Genomic DNA, 21,118 nt, shown 5'->3' with positions numbered 1-21,118 from the left:
AGTGATTTTGCCACCGGATGGCGCAACGTGTGTTCTGTTTAGTATGCTTTGATGGTGAGTTTATCGGGTTGTCTTATCTTGTTCTTATGTGTGTTTATGCATCTATGATGTCACGTGACATATGTTAATAAAAGAGCCGCCGTCCGTCAGCGACGCCAGAGAACTACGGGACACCCAGCAGGCAACATGTCTTTGTCTCATTCTTCGTAAGCCCCGAACGCGCGGGGCCGCGGCTTCCTACCCGGCCACATCATGTGAGTGCTGTTAGCGTCCTCTCCTCTCGTACTGCCGTGTAGAGGAGATTACTACAAATTTTGGCGACGAGGTGGTTAACCGTAGTTCTCTCCGCGTCTCGGTGCACTGGCCGTGAGAGCCGACGCGATTTTTTTTTTCTTCTTCGATCCATTTCGTTTCACTTGGAACAGGTTCCATGGCTAGTCAGAATGGGCCCTGACAGCTGCTTCCCTTCAGCATCCGTCTCGTGACAACGTAAGATGTGAGTTTGCACTGTTTTTGCATCGTTTCCTACAACCTTCTACAACATATATATAATGGATAATGGAACACAGCCTCCTGTAGCTGCCGGCACGTCAGCGCTCGCGCCGGTTCCATCACCGCCCGACTTCTTGCCAGTTCCGGGCAAGCCCGAGCGTGCATGGCCCGCGTGGAAACGTGCTTTCTTGATGTTCCTTGAGGCGTCCGGCTTGGACAGTGTTGCGCCTAGTCGAAAAAAGGCGATCTTGTTTTCCATGCTTGGGGCTGGGGGCCAGAGAATTGTTGACGCTCTTCAGCTCGATGAGACTCCCGCTTCCGAGGAAGGCGATGTTTTTGAAGTCTTTTTGAGTGCTATCGAGAAGCACTTTGAGTTTTCTGGGTGTATCGCGCTGGAACGCCAAAAGCTTCGCGCTCGCGTCCAACGCCCGGGAGAAACCGTCTCGGAGTACTGGACCGCTGTGCGACGCCAAGGGTCTTTTTGTTCTTATGGAGACGCTTTGGAAGAGAGGCTTGCTGAGGTCTTTTTGGAGGGGTTGGACTCTAAGCGGGTCCAAGACCGCATCCTTCGAGAGTGTGTGGGGACGGGGGTACCCACTTTAACCCGTGTCGTTCAGCTCGCGCTGCAGTACGAGCAATTTGCGCGCACCACAGAAAGCTTCCACCTGCGAGCTCCCAGTGCTAGCGGTGCGGCGCCGGCAGCCGTTGAGCGCGTCTTTGCGCACGTGCCCATTGGAACGCCGGACGTCCAAGATGGAGGTCCATGGCCGGCTCCTTCCCGAAGTCGGTGGCAAGATGGCCGGTCCGGCGTCACTTCCAGTAACGTGCCCCGGACTTTACAACACCACCCACCCCAGCGTCTGCGCTACCCTCCTCCTTCAAGGCACGGAGATGAAGGAGTCGGTGTTCCCTGCAACTTCTGTGGTCGACGCGGCCACAACCGCAACGAGTGTCCAGCGTCTGGTGTGGCATGTTTTTTGTGTGGAAAGACGGGCCACTTTGCAGTGGTTTGTCGGAGTCGCCGCCCACCGTCGGCGGCCTTCGTCAGTGACCCGCGGCGAACGTCGTTCCCGAGCCGTGGCCAGGGCTCCGGCCGTTACTTCGCTGCCTGACCGTTTTCACGGAATGTGCCGTCAGGAGGTAACGATCCTGTGAACATTGTTGGGCCATCCCTGGTGCCGGAGATGCTGCCGAGCGTCCCCGTTGAGTCCGCCGAGCAAGCAGCAAGAGGTGTTTATCGTCGGGATGCCTTCATGGCCGACATCAAGGTAAATACAACCCCTCTTCGTCTCCTTGTCGACGCTGGCTCTTTTGTGTCCATTCTGAATGAACGAGAGTTTAATGAAGTACAACGGAGTTCCGACATTCGACTATGTCCGCCCTCGAAAACTCTTGTTCACTACATGCAAGACACTATCCCTGTGCTTGGATGCTTCACCGCTCAAGTTGTTTTTAAGGATCGTTATGCACCGTTAGAGTTTTTTGTCACCCGGACTGGACGATCGCTACTTGGCGTCGACGCCGTCCGAGCGTTGCGCATGAGATTATCAGGAGATGAAAATGATTATGTTTGTTCGCATGTTGATTCAGCTCAGGGAGGAGGAGTTCCACGGCAGTATGTGAAGTCGGCGGTCCCCCTGCAGCGACGGCCGTTCACCATCGCGTCCTGCCAAAACCGCCAACCGGCCGGATCCAGAGATGCAAGGTCCCGGTCATCTTCTTTTGTACCTTCGGGTGCCAACGTGTCTACATCGTCATCGGTCTCGGAAGAGACCACTCCGAAAGTTCCCGCGGACTTTGACCACGATTCGTCGACAGCCGCGATTCTGCGACGCCATCCTGAGAGCCATGGGCTCCATCAACCACATCTTCCTGAAAACACAAGTCCTGAGAATACAAGCCATGAAATCACAGCACAACTGCTACACCATGAAAATACAAATGCATCTCAAGTTTCAAGTCCTTTCCTTCCAGATCAGTCCAAGTTGCCCAAAGGCTTCGAAGAATTTGAACATCTCTTTAGTCCAGGTTTGGGTTTGGTCAAGAATTCCACCCATACTATCAAGCAGCGTTGCAACGTGCCACCGGTACAGTCCAAGCTGCGCCGTCTTCCGATGACCCTGAGGGATGCTGTCTCGGAAGAGATTTTCAGACTGGAGAGAGAAGGTGTGATCGAGAGAGTGGATGCCTCCGAGTGGGTTTCACCTATCGTCGTCGTTCGGCGGACTGACGGACGTATCCGGATGTGTGTTGACCTCCGTGCGCCAAATCAAGCGGTAGTCATCGATTCTTTCCCGCTACCCCACATCGATGAACTACTGGGTTCCTTGCGTGGTGCCAGTTGCTTCTCCAAGCTGGACCTGGCGTCCGCTTACCACCAAGTTCGTCTCGACCCGGTGAGTCGTGATCTCACTGCTTTTATCACGCATGAGGGACTGTTCAGATTCAAGCGCGTTTGTTTCGGGTTGGCTTCGGCACCTGCAGCGTTTCAAAACATCATGTCAAAAATCCTGAAGGATTGCAAAGGAGTCCAGTTTTACCTTGATGATATAATAGTCTACGGTGCTACGCAGGCAGAACACGACGAGAATCTGCGTCAGGTCCTCTCTTGTATCTCCCGAGCCGGGATGAAGCTAAATCGTAAAGGTGTTTTTCGAGTTACAGAACTTTCGTTTCTGGGACACCATCTTTCCGCGGAAGGACTAGCACCCCTTTCCGCTAAGGTAGATGCAGTCCTGAATTTTGAAACCCCTACCGAACCAGCAAAGCTGAAAGCATTTCTGGGACTTGTTGAATATTACAGTAAATTTATCCCTCATTGCTCAACTGTCGTAGAGCCCTTGCGTCGTCTTCTCCGTAAAGGAGTTCGCTTTCACTGGTCCCCGGAAGCCGAGGCCAGTTTCCAAAATGTAAAGGCTTCCATAAAAAGTGCTCCAATTTTGTCGATGTTTGATCCAACACTTCCTATCGTTTTGGCTACGGATGCATCTAACTATGGTCTTGGGGCTGTGTTACAACAACGGTACGGAAGTCAACTGCGTTCTGTCGCTTTCGCTTCGCGCTCGTTGACTGATGCCGAGCGGAGGTATTCAACAGGTGAAAAGGAGGCGCTGGCCTGTTTGTGGGCCTGTGAGAGGTGGCATGTGTATCTGTGGGGTCGGTCCTTTGTGATACGAACAGACCACCAAGCTCTAGTCGCCCTGCTTTCTAGCAAGGGGTCTGGGATCCGCCCTTTGAGGATCACCCGGTGGACAGCCAGACTACTTAATTATAATTTCACTATTGAATATCAGAAGGGATCTGCGAACCTGGTTGCCGATGCTTTTTCACGGCTACCCGTTAACGACACGGAGAATGGTATGGAATTTACCGAGGAGGTCGTTTCTCTTATCACAGTCCCCATGTCCAAACTCGCATTTCAACAGGCTACGGCTAATGACACTATCCTTCCATCTGTAATCCGGTACACTACCACGTCCTGGCCGGAGGGTAATGACATCCACACCGACTTGCGACCGTTCTTTCAAGTGCGTGAGCAACTTTCACTGTATGAAGGTATCTTGTATCGTGGAGAAAGGCTCGTGCCGCCATCAACACTCCGTGACAACATCATCCATCTTGCACACGAGACACACCAAGGAATATCACGATCAACAAGCCTCATACGTGAACACTATTGGTGGCCCCGCATGAACCAGGAGATCAAAACAAGAGTGGAAAATTGTACGGTGTGTCATTCGACTGATAAACCTGTAAAGGCCGCACCCGCTCCGTTGCAGCCCATAAAGTTCCCCGACCAGCCTTGGAAAAAACTTGCTGTCGATATCGTAGGCCCTATCGACAGGGCGCCACAGAGTCAACGGTTTTTCATTGTCTTGATAGATTATCATTCGAAGTGGCCTGAGGTGCAGTCTGCCGCAGCAGTAACGTCTTCAACTGTCATTTACTTTTTGAGAAATGTGTTTGCTCATGAAGGACTTCCCTGTGAGCTTGTTACAGACAACGGGGTACAGTTTATGTCCAAAGAATTTCAAGACTTCCTTCGTGAAAATGGCATAAAACATTTGAAAACGTCCTTGTATCATCCACAATGTAACGGTCAGGTGGAGAGATTTAACCGTGTTCTCGAGACGTGCCTTCAGGCAGCTATAGTTCAAGGCCGTCCTCTTATAGACGCTGTTCGAGACCATCTCGAAGCGTACCGCCGTACGGTACATCCTGCGACGGGGTTTGCCCCTTCACTTTTATTGCATGGCCGGATCCACCGGTCTGAACTAAACCTCCAAGGGATGCCTACAAGGCAGGTTCCTGATTTCGTTTTACAACAACGTGCTCTTCTTCCCGAGAGGGTTCAAAGTTATCAACAAAACATGAAGTCATATTGGGATCACCGGAAGGCTGCCAAACGGCCACAGTTCTCCGCCGGTCAAGCCGTGCGCGTGTTCAAGCCCACATATCGTGGCAAACTTCAATCAAGGTGTACACAGTCAAAAAGGGTTGAAACCCAGCTGGGATCAGCCACGTACAGGCTCGATGATGGAAGGACCTGGAATGCCAGTAAATTGACGAAGGCGTCTGCACGGCCTCGTGAGGGAGATTCCGACATCTACTCGGACGAGGAAGATTTGAGTGAACTCTCCAATAGTATTCCTTCACTTCCACTTCCAAATGTCCTCGCACCATATATAGATCAAAATGATAGTATTCCACACAGTATACCTGAAAGTCATACAGTTCCTGATCCGGGGCCACTGCTCGTCCCCGGTGCTTTTGACCCTGGGCCTTCTCAATCTCCACTGGCTGGCGAGTCTGGCCCGACGCCTGGGCAACCTGGATGTTCCTGGTGGCCCGACACCGAGCCTCCGGCTGCGCTCGGAGATTCCGTGCAGCCTTCTTCCCCAGAGGAACCAAGTCCTGGCGAACCAAGTGGGGCTCCCCAGCAGGTGGAGGTACCCTGTGACCCAGTGGTTGTGCAGTGCGACCCTTCAAGCCGTGATTTTTTTTAGAGCGCAGCTCTTAGGGGCCCGTTCCCGGCTTGAGCGGCGTCGCCGTCGCCGTCGCCGTCGGCGTCGCCGTCGGCGTAACCGCGCGGTGCATTATGGGTAAATTTCCCCGCTAAATCTAGCGGAAAAAATTTCCCCGCTAAATCTAGCGGAAAAATTTCCCCGCTAAATCTAGCGGAAAAATTTCCCCGTCAAATCTAGCGGAAACAATTTTCCCGCTAAATCTAGCGGAAAACTTTCCCCGCTAAATCTAGCGGAAAAAATTTCCCCGCTAAATCTAGCGGAAAAAATTTCCCCGCTAAATCTAGCGGAAAAATTTCCCCGTCAAATGTAGCGGACAAATTTTCCCGCTAAATCTAGCGGAAAACTTTCCCCGCTAAATCCTAGCGGAAAAAATTTCCCCGCTAAATGTAGCGGAAAAAATTTCCCCGCTGAATCTAGCGGAAAACTTTCCCCGCTAAATCTAGCGGAAAAAATTTTCCCGCTAAATCTAGCGGAAAAATTTCCCCGCTAAATCTAGCGGAAAAAATTTTCCCGCTAAATCTAGCGGAAAAAATTTCCCCGCTAAATCTAGCGGAAAACTTTCCCCGCTAAATCTAGCGGAAAAAATTTCCCCGCTAAATCTAGCGGAATAATTTTGGTCACGTGACCCGGGGGGTCACGTGACCCCCTCCCGAGGTCACGTGACCTCTGAGGGGGCACGTGTTTGCCCCCACGTGACCCCACCAAGGTCACGTGCCCTCGGGGGGGGTCACGTGACCCCCCCCCCCGAGAACACGTGGCCCTCAGTACCCTCCCCTCCTCCTCCTCAAGAGCTGCGCTCCAATTCGGCGTTACAGGGAGTGGTAAACGACTTTCACTTTTTTTCGTATCCCAGCCGTCAGTGACTTTGGTAACCCCATTGGCTACTAGTACTCCCCTACGACCACAACGAAAGAAACGTCTCCCAGCAAAGTTGAAAGACTATGTCATGTCTTTCATTTCTTCAGATGACTCAAATATGGAAAGTGAACAGAATTCATTTATCGACATTGTTTAACGCATAGTTGTTGTTTTGGAGACTGTTTGGAGTTCCCGTGTGGAGTGTAGTCTTCAGGTCCAAGAGCTTGTTTTTGGAGATGTCTTTCCATGTGTTTCTTATATTCCTCCAAATGTCTTCAATGAGTCTTTGTTTTGCATCCTTACATAGCACTATGTCATAGCATGTAATAATGAAAATGCTTTAGGTATCCTTGGCCAAGGTAAAAAGATGTCCATGACAAACACCAACTCTTGACAACACCTAACCACTAACAATTACTAACATACACTACACCTGTGTCATGGACATCAAAACAGGAAAACAAAGGCAAACAAACTTCAGTCCAAACCTGTAGCAACTCGAGGTAGGCTATAGGGAATCGGAGACTGTGTTTGTATCTGATGTAGAAACTGTCTATGGTTTTTGTCATACTGTGGTGACATGGATGAAAAGAGCTACGGTACTGCTCAGCGTCGACCAGACGATCTGCCGTCTCGTTGCCAGGAACGCCGCTGTGAGCCGATACCCGGTTCCATATGTTACAATTTTTTTTAACAGGCAAGGGGAGAGCGTTGTCTTTATTGTGGTGAAATTCGAATTGTGTTTTGTGCTTTGTTTCCCTCCGTTTCTTTTTAAAAATTTTAAGGAGGGGAGTGTGTAGTGATCTGTGATAAGTGATTTTGCCACCAGCTGGCGCAACGTGTGTTCTGTTTAGTATGCTTTGATGGTGAGTTTATCGGGTTGTCTTATCTTGTTGTTATGTGTGTTTATGCATCTATGATGTCACGTGACATATGTTAATAAAAGAGCCGCCGTCCGTCAGCGACGTCAGAGAACTACGGGACACCCAGCAGGCAACATGTCTTTGTCTCATTCTTCGTAAGCCCGAACGCGCGGGGCCGCGGCTTCCTACCCGGCCACATCATGTGAGTGCTGTTAGCGTCCCCTCCTTTCGTACCGCCGTGTAGAGGAGATTACTACACTGTTTATACTCCGACGTTGAGCGCAGTGAACGCAGCGAAACGCAGAACGCGCGTCTTTCATTGGCCGCCAACTCGATATCTGCGATCAATCAAAATCTGTGTGCGGTGCGCTACGCCGCGCCCGTCGACGTTACGTTGGAGTATAAACGTACCGCCCTAGATCGATGTTCTGCCCCAATATTTTCTAGGACCGTCTCATTTGCTGTTGCTTTTAGGATCCCCATTGCCATACGTAGTCGCCCTCTATGTAGCTGGTCCGGCTTCTCCATGTCTGTTCATGATAGCGTCATGTATTGTAGCCTATACAGGAGTCTAGATGTTACAAATGCTGTCATGCAACGAATTGCATTTGCGGCCGGTCTGCACATCTGGGTCGCTGACTCCACAGTCTGAACCCACTTTAGCTTTTTGGTGAGGGTAATTCCTAGAATTTTTGTTTTGCGCACCTGTTTGGTCCTTGTCCCTGCCAGTGTCACATCGCTGCTGGAGAACCGTCGCCCGTATCTCCGCACCGTAATGCATGCGGCTTTTCCCCGTGAGAGAACGAGTCCCGTCTTGTGTATGAACTCCTCTCTTGCCTTTATGGCTTTTGAATGCAGCTGTTGATTTGCCTGCGGTGGATTCCGACGACCCATAAGCACACATCGTCGGCGTAGATTGACATTTGAACGCGAAGCGACATTCTGGGAATAGCTTGCGGAAGGTTGGCCATCACTTTGTTGAACCGCATAGGGCTTAGCACGCTGCCCTGAGGGAGCCAACGATGAATCACCTTTGGGTTGGACACAGTGTCGCCGCCAAAAATAACTGCAACTTTCCGGTCACTCCTGAGGACCGAGGAGAGGGGCACGACGTCGTGTGCCGGCTTTACGTCCAGAAAAACCACCACAGTATTTCTGCGCCTGAATTGGCTTTCTTCTAGGGTGTTCATTAGACCCACGATGCTGTCTTGAAACGACAGCCTTTTTTTCTAAAACCGGTCATACACTCCGGCAGGCACCTGTTCTCCTCCAAGCAATAGCAGAGCCGTGCCTGCACGAGGGATTCGAACAGCTTCCCTACAAGTGATGTTGGCGACACTGCTTGGTAAGATTCAACCTTTCCAGGTGGTTTCCCTGCCTTTAGCAACGGTATTATGCCTGGAGATTTCCAGTCTTCGGGTACGACTGCCTTTTCCCAAATCTATTTGAACCATCGGAAAAAAAGCTTTCTTTGTTTGGCGTGTTAGGTTAGTTAAGTCCTGTCATGATAACTCATTCGGGCCCGGTGCTCGCTTACTCCGGCATTTTCTTAAAGCGCGCTGTAGTTTTTGAAGTGTAAAGGGAGCATCAGAGGGGTCCTAGTGTCGTGCCTGGCCTTACAGGCGGTTCTGCCACCTTCTTTTAGACCCGCGACCTTCTTTTTTTGCACTGCAGAGGTAGGAAAGTGTAAAATTGTCATGTTTATTTAACCAGCTTAATTGGGCTTACGTCGCCGGTGATCACCGGCGACGTAAGCCCAATATGCGGAATCACGGAAACGTCGTTAGCTGCCTATAGGACCTTCGCAGTTTTGCCGGCTGCTTTTCCTTCGCATTGCCTTACCTCGGCGTTGACGTCATCTCAATCTTCCGTTTCTTTAGCTGTAATTATCTTTTTCGCTTCCAGTATATTTTGTAAGTATATATATTTCGTAGTGTTAACGTCTTCTACTTTGTCTGTGTCGCTGCCATGTTTGTATTTCTTTCTATGTGCTGTATTTTTTATATTTCATCTTTTTGTGTGTATTACGTCATTCTCGACGCGGACGTCAACGAACATAAGCCGCTGCTCACGCTGCTACCGAGGTAAGTTCTACTCTTGTCACTACAGTCTATCGCGCTGTAAACTCGTCTGTTAGACTCGAATGAAGTCTCGAGAGGGTTGTTTTGAATGCAAGTGCACATGTCATCATTGTAGGCAGAGCAAAGATGTAGCAATTGCGACGCGAGAGCCGACTTTGCCTCGGTCTGGCCGGCTGCGCTCGCTCTGCGGAAATGCGAGCGTGGGACTCTCGAGCACCATTAGCTTACTGATGATGCTATAGACTCGTCAAATAGACGAGTCTATAGCGCGATGGAGTGTCGGGACAACGCTAGAGCTTACCTCGCCAGGGGCGTTAGCAGCGGTGCATTGTCCGCAGATGCCCGCGTCGAGAACGAGGAAATACGCAGAGGTTGTAATCGATAACAGTGCTATAGACTGAACTTACGAATGGAAAACATATTACGACAGAAAGTTCTTAAACAATCTGCTTAGAAATACCACAACGATGCAAATATTTTTAATGTTGAATTTTAAAAACGCGAACCTAACAGCGTACACAAAATTTTAAATTTCAAGGTTATATACACAGGGTGCGGCCGTAAAAACTCACATTTGGCACGCCTAGCAAAAATCGAATTTCAAACATACATACCTGAAATTGGGCACACGAACGCCGTTTATTCCAAAGTTTTTTGCCTATTTTGTTTCAAACGTCAACTCGGGAGTAGCGAATTATTAGAAAGATAACAAAAATGGCAGACGTGCATTTCCTATGGCCTATACCCGCCCGTTCGCCGTCTGCTATCTGGTTCGCGACGCCGCTCCCAGGTGGCGCACTGAACGCAAAAACGCGGGAAACACCGCACGAAAGGCAGTTGTCGGGTGAGATAATCGCGATAAAAAGTGATTTGCACGAAATATATGAACGATTGTTGAAATTACCTGTTTCAAGTCAAGTTTTGACAGATCGTCATGGAAGCAAGAAGACACCGTGATGCGACGAAATCATTTATTTACAGCCTGGGATAGCAAGTGGTGCTGCTACCGGTGCAGTCAAGTTCGTTTTGAGTTATCATTTCATTTGGACTTTTACAGGGCCGCTGTAACACAAAGTATTTTTTTTTCTTCATACAGCTTGGGTATAATTAACACACATGTCGCAAGACATATTTGTAAAAAAAAAAAAGAAATCATATTAATTGGAGCAATATTTACGGCGCTGGAGTCATATCGGTGGGCCGGTAATAAAATGGCTGGTATTTGAGAGAGATAGTCATCTTTTTGCTGGTTTCCCATTGGTACCTTTATCAGCAGCCTCTACTTTGCTCTCTGCGTGCGGCAAGCAGCACGTGAGAAAGTAAGAGGGAAACTAGTAGTTTAAATTCCGTCAGGAAGTGGAAGTTGTGCGTTCATTCAATTGTCTAATCTTGAAAAATACATCTTCTGATACACCTCTTCTGTCACGGCTATTTGAAATAATGTCGATGCTGCAGCGGCCCTTTAAACGACTAGGGTTCGGCCGATTCGATGTGCCCGCCGTTTACAGACACGCAAAGCCGAAGTGGAGCTTCGTACGCCAAGAAAGCACTTTCGCGCATCCCATCGTCGATCTCGAGGAACGCGCCCTCAATTTTTTCTTTCGGGTCTTCGATGCTGGGGGTCCTCTTCTTGTAGAAAAGTCCTTTTATAAGTCCCCATACAAAAAAGTCGCACATATTTAAGTCGGGGGATCGTGGAGGCCAGTCCATATAATCTGATCCCCGACCCATCAACCGCCGAGGGAACGTGTTATTGAGACATGCCCTCAAACTCTTTGCGTAATGGGGAGCCGCCCCACCCTGCGTGAATATGCAGTTCTTTTTTTGTAATGTGGTACCTTTCAAGCTCAAAGAGCATTTCCGTTTTCAGCATCTTCAAGTAGGCATCTGCGTTAACGGTGCCATCGAAAAAAAGGGGCCCACTATGCCTCCGCCCCAAATCCCACCCACACTGTCACCTTCGGTGAATGGAGATGCCGTTCGTCCACGGCATGAGGGTTATCACGAGCCCATATCCTGCTGTTCTAGCGGTTCACACGTCCATCTAGGTGAAAGTTTGCTTCGTCATTAAATAAAAGAAATTACAAGTTTTTTCATAACAACTCTGCCTCGCAAAATTCTAAACGTCGGACGTTCTCGCCGTCGTGCAGGGCTTGAACAACTTGCATCTTGTACGGGCGCAAATTATTTTTCCGCAGAATCTCTCGTACGCTTTTTTCCGAAATTTTAAACAACCTGGCTGCTCGTCTTGTTGACAATTGCGGGTCGCCTCTCGAAGACAGCAAGCACCGCTTCAATGAGCTCCTAATTTTTCAGCAGGCTCTCACGTTCACTGACTGAATTCTTCTTTTTTAAGTCTTCTCCACTCACAAAACGATCCGCCCAAGTCAAAATAGTCGGGCGTGAAGGCGAGCGTTTATGAAATGCAGTGCGAAATTTTCGTTGTGCAGTGGCCACCGAGTTCCGCTCCACGTACCACTTGACTGCCTGGGCACACTCACTTGCCGAGTATTGCGGCATCGCAGGGCGGCGCGGAAAATATTTTGATAATAGAGAGTTTTAGTAGATCGTTCCCATGGACTCCGATAACGATACCCGATACTCCGCCACCGCCTCCCTTGTGCATGCATAGTATCGTTATCGGGGCTATCGGAGGTATCGGAACGATCTACTAAAACTCTCTAGTAACTCCAGAAGGATAGTGCAACAAAAACAGTAAATAGGATTAATCAAGATGCCTCAGCAGCGGCACTCTTGATTCCAAAGTTGAGCTTTCACCGGGAACGGACCCGTCAACAGATGAGCAGACGACAAAGGAAGACACACGTTCTTCTGCTTCAGAACATATTTTTATTAAATGAGGGCGTCGGCCAGTTTCTAAATTTCAAGTAAAAGGGCATAATCGTTCACATATTTCGCTAAAATCACTTTTTATCCCGATTATCTCACCCGACACCAGCCTTTCGTGCGGCGTTTCCCGCGTTTTTGCGTTCAGTACGGCACCTGGGAGCGGCGTCGCGAATTAGATAGCAGGCGGCGAACGGGCGGGTATAGGCCATAGGAAATGCACGTCTGCCATTTTTGTTATCTTTCCAATAATTCGCTACTCCCGAGTTGACGTCTGAAAAAAATAGGCAAAAAACTTTGGAATAAACGACGTTCGTGTGCCCAATTTCAGGTATGTACGTTTGAAATTCGATTTTTGCTAGGCGTGCCAAATGTGAAAGGTTTTACGGCCGCACCCTGTATATATCCAGGGTGTTTCAGAGAACTAAGGCCAAAGCGCTCCTGCGAAAACTAAGTATCCCGCAGAAAAAAGGTTGATTCCGTGTTCGTGTCTGCTGAAGAGCCTATTTAGGAAAAATAATAACGTTTGAAAAAAAAAGTTTTTTTTTTTTTTTTTTTTTTAGAAAGTAACTTTTTAATTGTTCATTTTAAGGCCATAGTTTCAATTATAAACTTGCTGGGCATCATCAATAACCCCTGAATCAACACTTTTTAGACAAGTATAAAGCATGCCGAGCATTTTACCATGTTTTGACAGACCCTTCAATTCTGACGCGTACTCTGGTTTCAGATTTTTATCCAAGCGCATCTTGGCGGCAGCTGTTCTGCCCTCCGACGGCCGAAGCGCGGAACCAAGGCCGGACAATTTGCTATATCCTTCGTTTCAGCTTAGGTCCGAGCGCGGCCGATGTTATGAGCCGAAGGGCCAACCAAACAGCGAAAGTGCGAACGTCCTAGCGTGCTCTCTGCAGTTGATAGGACTAGCCGGTTTCGGCCGTCTCTCTGTGCGTGCTCCTCTGCCGGCTAGTTCTATCAAGCGCAGAGAGCACGCCATGACATTGGGCTTTTTGCCCTGTTTTATTGGCCCTTCCGCTGATAACATCGTACGCGCTCGGACATATGGTAAAACGAAGTATAGTATCGCCCGCCCGTCCGCCCGCCCGCCTCCCTTCACTCTCCCGTAAAAAACAAAGTGTTGCGCGCGCGCGTGGCCTGGCGATAGGGAACGCCTCGCTGTTCGAAAGAGCATGACATTGCTCATTTCACCCCTTTTTTATCTACAACGCTTGCACAGACATACGCACGGCACGCCTGACAGTGCAAGATTGAGCTTTGACTCTTGGGCTGGCCTTGGTTCCGCGCTTCAGCCGTCGGAGGCGCTTGGATAAGCATCTGAAACCAGAACACGCGTCAGAATTTAAGTAACAGATGGTAAAAGGCTCAGCATGCTCTATACTTGTCTAAAAAGGGTTGATACAGGGGTTATTGACGACGCCCAGTAAGTTTCTAATTGAAACTATGGCCTTCAAATGAACAAATAAAAAGTTACTTTCTCAAAAACTTGTTAAAAAACAATTTTTTCTAAACGTCAGTATTTTTCTGAATGGGCTCTTGGGCAGACACCAACACGGCATCAACCTTTTTTTTTGTGCTAGGCTTAGTTTTGACAGGAGCGATTTGGCCTGAGTTCTCTGAAACACCCCCCTACAGAAAAAAACCATTTGGCGCCTATATGAAAATAAACGGGTTCATACCGGTAACAGTTTAACCATACCGGTCACCAGTTTGTCAAAGGGGTCGCCCGTATGGCTCAAAGGGGTCCCCCGTATGAGCCATAACGGTCACCTATTTGGACAAACAGGTCACTCCTTTGGCAAACGGGTCGCTCGTCTGGGCAAATGGGTCGCTCGTTTGGGCAAATGGGTGACTCGTTTGGGCAAAGTTGTCGCACGTTTGCTCAAACCGGTGACCATGTTGCAAACTGCACCGGTATAATCAAACGGCTCTCCGGAGCCCGTTTGATACTGAATGTACAGATCGGCGGCGTGGGCACGCCTAGCGTTTCAGCCGTGGCAGCCGATGTTTCCGGAAGGCTGGGAGCGCCGGTTCATCGATTTCAGATCGTTCGCGTAGTGCAAGTAATTATATTTATATTTCAATTGCGCTGATGTTCACTTATACTGCAACTAAAACTAACCTCTTTTTTTGTTGTTGTTTTACGTAAACGCGCGACGTTGGTAAGCCGATATTTTTGACAGAACTTTAAAACTTTGTCCATCTTTGTTGCCTCAATTTACTTATTCAGCTCGAATCTCTCTCGCAGAAGACGCGACTGCGTGAAAGAATGTACGTCTAGACTCCGTTTCACTTTAATTCAAGACGCAGCGAAGGTAGCACGCGTACACGCAGCTGCAAGAACATCGAGCATTGCGAGAGCACGCCCGCCGTTGCAGCAGTCAAACTACGAGCTCGCGCTGAGTACTTTCTTCGCTCGGGCGCAAGCCGAGCTTCTGGTCGCCCCGCCGCCATTTCCAAGGTTCAAGCGTGCTAAAATGCGCGCGCGCGCGCGCGCCTGCTTTTTTTTTTTTTTTTTTTTTTTTTTTGAGGTTACAAAAACACATTTTTCTGGAATGCCTGGGGAGAGGGAGAGAGGCTGTCCCTGTCACTGGTCCCTGTGGTCCTCGCCCCCTCTCTCCTCTCTTGTCACCCGTCACGTGACCCGCACCCGCGCGCGAGCTACACGCTGATAAGCATCGAGATCCGGAAGGGTGCGCCTAGCAGCCGCTTTTTTCTTTGTCTGCTTGTTGCCAGTTCCAGCTCGGACTTAGCGCGTCCACCTGCTTCGATCTGTCGCCTAACCCTGCGGTCTTATTAGGATGTCTCTCGACAACGTATTGGATGTGCACCAAAGTTACCAGTGTTCGAAAAGTCCTACGTCTATATCGGCAACAAGCGATTCTTCGAAGAAGTCAGGAGTTGTTGCGGTTTGGTTGGGTTCTGCAACTGACAGCTTGTGCGCGACATCGTGTTGAAACTTCCAAGAAGCCGTTCCCTCTCATTTGCAGGGTTGGGCAGAAATACTCAAAAATGTATTTGGAAATACAAATACTGGGATACATTAAAATAGTAGCTAAAATACTGATACTGAAATATATCTGTAAAAATGTATCGCGATACGTATCGGAAATACATTTTAAATAGAGGCAAAAGGTATTTGGAAATACAAATACAGGAATACATTTTAGGGAGGCAGAAATACAAATACAGAAATACTGATACTGCAATACATATTTCAAATTTATTTGAGATGCCAACTGAGATGAAGCTTGAAGTTTGAAGTGGAAGTTTTTGATCCCGAAATTACTTTCCCGAAGGTTGGCACTTTGCCTTGAAGGTAGTGGTTTCGGACGACGAGGAGTCTTCAATGGGCTCAAAAAAACGTTCCATCAAGGACTGACCGCGGTCTCTTCCCTGACATCCTGTCTGTCTGACGACGAATGCGAAAAGGCTTCGACCTCTAAATAAATTCTATGTCACCCTAAACCATATCCAAACGTCACCACGCCCCTGCCAACATTGATCACATGACGTCACGGTGTAATGAACTGGTATTCTTTATCTGTAGGTGTGGCCTTGAACATGAAAATTTACCACGCTGCTGTATATGAAAGGACAAAACATAGTTTCGTTGCAAGTTACCTCGTTGAAGACCGTGCAGGCAGTGCTATTTGATATTTTTGAGAATAGTGGACCACCTGAAGCATTCTGGAACACACGTCTTGTCTTCTGTTATGGTTGAAAAAACCATACGGTGGCATCCCCATTATGAAGGTTTTCCTGCCGACCATCCGCCACCGACGCATGAATTGCAGTCCAAGTTTCGCCTAGCATCCCCCAAACAGATACCTCGTGGATTGGGACCTGATATTGCCTGTACAGGTGCGAGCTCTCCGAGAAACAGCGCGCTTGAGACGAGTCGCAGGTGTACGAAGTCTGGGTCGGAACAGCGAGGCCACGTCTGGTCTCCTTCCTGGGTTTCGGATCACCAGAGCAGCGGGTCATGTTCACGTCGACTTATGACGTACCCTTGAGCTGTGCAATATTACGGGCGCAGCCGCAGATGCATTCGTATAAGTGTTGAACTTCACTGCGTGAGTCATTTTACTATTTTAAGTTGACAACCGCCAGGCTCGTGCTGCAACGGACTGTGACTCAGCTTTGCCGGCTGGGTGTACTGTGTACGCTGAGGCAAGAGAGACGGTTAGCAGCGGGCGTTCTATGCCAGCAAACAATGGCTCATGAAATCCCTACCTAAAAACCTGTGGCAGAAGATGCTCTGACTCCACTCCTGGCACGCCACCTGGTTCGAGTCCCCCACTACGCAACACTCCTCAGAAGAGAGAAGAGCACGCAGAGAAAAATAGTTTGGAGAATCGGAAGGAACCTTGGTCAGCATAGTTACAATGCCCCAGTATGTCCTTGACCCTCGCGCCCTCAGAAGTAGAAAAAAAAAAACCGTTCGGAATTTTTTTTTTTGAAAGGCGGGGTGGGGGGGGGGGGGGGGGGGGGTATTTCTCGAGAAATGTAACGAAATACATTTCATCTTGATTGTATCGCGATACAAAGAAACATCTAAAATGTATTTCGTTACAGGAATACAGATACTGGTGAAAAAATGTATCGCGATACGGAAATACAGATACGAAACGTATTTCTGAAATACTATCGCGATACATTTGTATCGCGATACTGCCCAACCCTGCTCATTTGTGTTTGTGTGGTTGTCCTGCTTTGACCGTGTCGACAACTATCACGGATTACATCTTTCAAGTCCGCTATTTTTATGGTAAGTGCACTGCAACCTACTTCTTGGCAACGATTGACCGTTCTTCTACTCGTACTCTTCCAGATTATCTATATAATTATGCAGCCACTATTCTCGCGGCAGCCGGGTGAATAATTTCCCGAAAGTCTACCTTCATAGTCTAGAATTACCTCGGTTCTTGTTTGGTTTGCTATCTTCTCAGTTGTATAAAAGCTTAGAGTGCCTCTCACATTTCACAGATCGCTTGCACGTTTGTACTTGTCTACAGAAGACGTAATAAACTTTCAGGAGAAATGAAAACAATCTTTTGTGTCTGTTTTCCTGTCCATTTGCAAGCACCTACGTGAGCACATTTGTTCTACGTGTTTCCTTCATGTTATAAATAGGTTTATGAGTTTCGGAACGTCTTAAATAAGTTTAAGATAACCAACCTACCAGACGATCCCCGTTTAGGGCTAGCGCATAATTTCCCGATACGAATGGCACGTTCAAACCTGTGGTCACGTGCAAGGTCGAACGGGCACCTGTATCAAATGGGTACCGTTTTGAGCGGGTACCGTTTCAAATGGGTGCCGTTTCGAGCGGGTACCGTTTCAAACTGCTACCCGTATCCCATAATCACGTTTGATCTAAACGGGTCGACAGGTTTGCACCCGTTTGATTTACCGGTTTGCCATCCGTTTGAATTTCAAATGGTTTTTTTCAGTAGGGCCTGTATATATAGGGTGGTGCAAGTCGCCAGGCACAATCTAAAATGGACAAAAAAAACCCGGATCTCCACATGGTGAATGATGCTGATTGGGTAGAAGCTCTGGTGGTGCTTGTCTGCGTAGACGCCGAGCCGCAGCATGCCGAGCTTCTCGTTCGTTTTCATCCATGTCACGCTGCGGTCAAATGCTCAAATGCGCATATAACCACGTTCCATACCACACATTCTCTTCTGGCATGAATGAAAACGAACGAAAGGCTCGGCATGCTGCGGCTCACCGTCTAAGCAGACAAGCACCACCAGAGCTTCGCCCCAATCAACATCATTCACCACTTGGAGATGCGTTTTTTTTGCCCTACACGAGCATGGGAACACGTGCTCGTGAGCACGTGAGCGCGTGAGCGCACGAGCAGGAGCACGTGCACCCGACGGCGGACGGACACACGGACATGGCTAGCTTAAGGTGCAACCCCACCGTGCAGGACGTTTTGGTGCTTTTTTGACGGCTTATAACTTTCGTTCTATGTAACTTACGATTATAAAATTAATGTAAAATTAAGGCTGCGGTCCCACGGCAGCCATCTTGAACAAGGCGTTAGTTCAACCAATAGATGGCGACACGCACCCGTGGGGTGGCCAAAACATTGGTTCACAGTGGGATGGCTCGAGCACCATCACGTTCCCCTCGTGGCCTTGCTCGCGCCGCCGCCAGCTGTGCTCAGCTAGCTCAGGTAGCGTGGCCCAGCAAACGGATGTATGCGAGAATGTCAGGCTGGGTATAAATTGTTCTCTGATATAGGGACATGCGGTTCGGCGGTTGTAACGGGCTTTCGCAATAAATCTTACCAAGAAGGAATCAAATGTTGATTGACGTGTCAATATTCTATCAATGAAAATTTCCTCTGCAGGAATGCACACTCAGTAGACTCAATCTTCCAAAGACACCAGTGGAAGTGGACGTCAAGTAAACTGCTTCGCGATTTACGGTACTTACCTCACCATTTTAATGACGACTGTTACATTATAGGGGTTCCCAGAAAACAAACGCCGTTGCAATATTTTCGGAAGTACCGGCACACATAATGTTGTAAGTACAGCTTAGGAGGAATATGATGAAAACCATCAGAAGAAATATGAAGACGTTTATTTGCAATGATGACGCTATGAATAAACGGCGTTTAGCGACGGCAAGTTATGAGCGTTCGGGAATTTATAAGCTCACGTGATGGCTAACTATGGACATGCGTTTTTGTCGGGAGATGGTGTTGCGGTGATGACCTGATATCGGACGACTCGTGGCAGGCGAACAAGCAAGTTTCTTCTCAGCGAATGATAAGTGTCCAGTGTCAAGCACAACACGCGGCTACCGACGTTGTCGACGTTTCGAACTCTTACCGCTTTCGACAAAAGTCCTGGCACCTGGGCTAACTTTCTGAAAAGACTCGAAGTCTTCCTTGAGCCCAACGCCATTATGAACAGTAACTGAAAACGATCCACTATTCAATCTGTGGGTGGCGAAACGTATCCGTATCTGCGGAGTCATGGGCGATGCGTACTCTAAGTGGCTCGAAGTTTACACGATGCCTATCACGACGTCCAAACACGTTATTGACGTTCTACGGTCTCTTTTACCTACTTTTGCCCTACCGAAAATACTTTTCTCTGGTAACGCGCCAAATCTTGCTTCAAACAAAATAAACAAGTTTTTTAAGAAAAAAAAAACCGGCATCAGACATCACATTAGTGCACCTTACCATCCTGCAACTAACGGGCATGCAGAACAGATGGTTTTCGAAACAAAAAAAAAAAACAAACAAAAACGCTCTTTTGAAGCTTACGGAAGAAGCCGTTCAGTGAAGAATCGTCAGGTTGTTGTTCCAGCAGCACGTCACGGTCTGATCTTACACGATAAAAACACCCGCCGACGCAATATTCGGCGGACGAAGAGCCACACTCCTCGATCTCTTACGAACGAAGATCGAGAGATTCCCAGAACGGGAGTAATTGCAGTTTATTCGGTCGGACAACTCGTCTACGTAAGGAATTTCAGCGGAAGGTGCCTTCCATGTTAAACTTGAGTAGAAAAGGCTCTATGTTGGTTGACCAGAACGTGTCATCTCTCTGAATACGTTGAACATCAATGCCCTTGAGTGTAAATATAACTAAATCACAAAATTCTCTTTGTGTATTGTGTAACTGCACTCGTATTTGATAGTAGAAGCTATGGTGGTGATTTGGACCTTTCACACCAGGCTCCTTTTACTTATTTTTCGCCTCATACTCCTTTGCGGTTTAAGTATGCTTTAAGAATCATTTGGAACGGGGACACTTTACGTCAACGAGGCCATTTGTTCCAAGTAGTCAATCAGGGAATGCTTCTAGAAATCCGTCCCTCCTATTAACGAATAAGCCGCACTTCCGCACAGTGCAGTTTTCCTGTTCCACGTACAGTTATAAAGCAGCATCCTCATTGATTCTACCATATTCTGTTGCGGGTGAAGAAAGTCTTTGGGTACACGATACTTGAAACAAGTCTGGCCCTGTACGTTGTGGTTCGACACCCACTAATGTCGTCGTCCTTATAGAGCCTCATCATTTAATCATTACCTCGTCACCTCATATTGCTCTTCATCAACAGTAAGTACAATAGGCTACCGCCATATTACAATCCAAGAATTGAAAAATTGAGTCGTTCAGTCCTTCAACAAGTTTATTAATTATATAATGTTATTACGTTACATTACATCGAGACGATCGACGTCCATCGTCGATCTTCAAATACTTATACCTGTATATAAATTAGACGCACAAAGGGGGGGGGGGGGGGGTTGGTGGCCGAGTGCATGGTCTAGCGCAGACCAGCTCCGAGCACTTGGAGTGAAAGCTCGAGCTGGGGGGGGGGGGGGGGGGGAGGGGGGGGGAAGGGGGGGGGGGGGCAGAAGCTTCCCTGCCTTTGCCCGTTTCGATCTGGAAGAGCAGCGTACCGGTGTGGCGGTCGTGTATCACTACTGCGTGGTGCACGTTAAAGACCCCAGGTTTGCGGTTGTACCGCACTGGCTAAATTGCTCATCTACAGCTGAGAGTCAGACGCCCACTAAGGCGGACTAACTTCCGGCTGTATAAACATACACACTACAATTTGCAATTAGACGCATAATAACAAAGAACACAGCGTGCCGCCTCTTTTCTTTAGATGCCTTTTTTTTTAAACCAGCGCAAGCTCGCGCGTTCTCTCTTTTGAGACGGTTAGAACGGTCGCATATAAAACCCGCGTTTCTCCTACCCGGCCGATTCCTCCTCTCATTATGTGTAGGTGGTTATAACTAAATAAGCTATAATAATGGTGTATTATTCGTATTTACTTTCAGTTTCAGTCAGGGAAAAGGAGTTTCGCGGGAACTAGAGCAAATAAATTAGCTGTTCTTAGAGTATCGGCACTCTCTTCCCCGACAGTGTTGTGAACGCCGCCATTCTAA

General features: G+C 48.3%; 1 protein-coding gene across 1 annotated transcript; it reads left to right on the top strand.

The window, feature by feature from the left end:
- Window positions 1-481: 481 nt before the first annotated feature.
- Window positions 482-1,604, top strand: LOC121835235. Its single transcript, XM_042289229.1, has one exon. It carries the CDS (start codon window positions 552-554, stop codon window positions 1,602-1,604), a length of 1,053 nt encoding a protein of 350 aa, XP_042145163.1. The 5' UTR covers window positions 482-551.
- Window positions 1,605-21,118: the final 19,514 nt, after the last annotated feature.

Source organism: Ixodes scapularis, unplaced genomic scaffold (genome assembly GCF_016920785.2).
Source record: "Ixodes scapularis isolate PalLabHiFi unplaced genomic scaffold, ASM1692078v2 PGA_scaffold12__126_contigs__length_90152505, whole genome shotgun sequence".
Lineage (NCBI taxonomy): Eukaryota > Metazoa > Arthropoda > Arachnida > Ixodida > Ixodidae > Ixodes > Ixodes scapularis.
The sequence above is the reverse complement of the archived record's forward strand: the minus strand, read 5'-3'. Positions and strand labels throughout refer to the sequence as shown.

Bases quoted from the DNA above. Each gene is read 5' to 3' on its own strand.
- LOC121835235 (XM_042289229.1), top strand. From the start codon at position 552: ATGGATAATGGAACACAGCCTCCTGTAGCTGCCGGCACGTCAGCGCTC.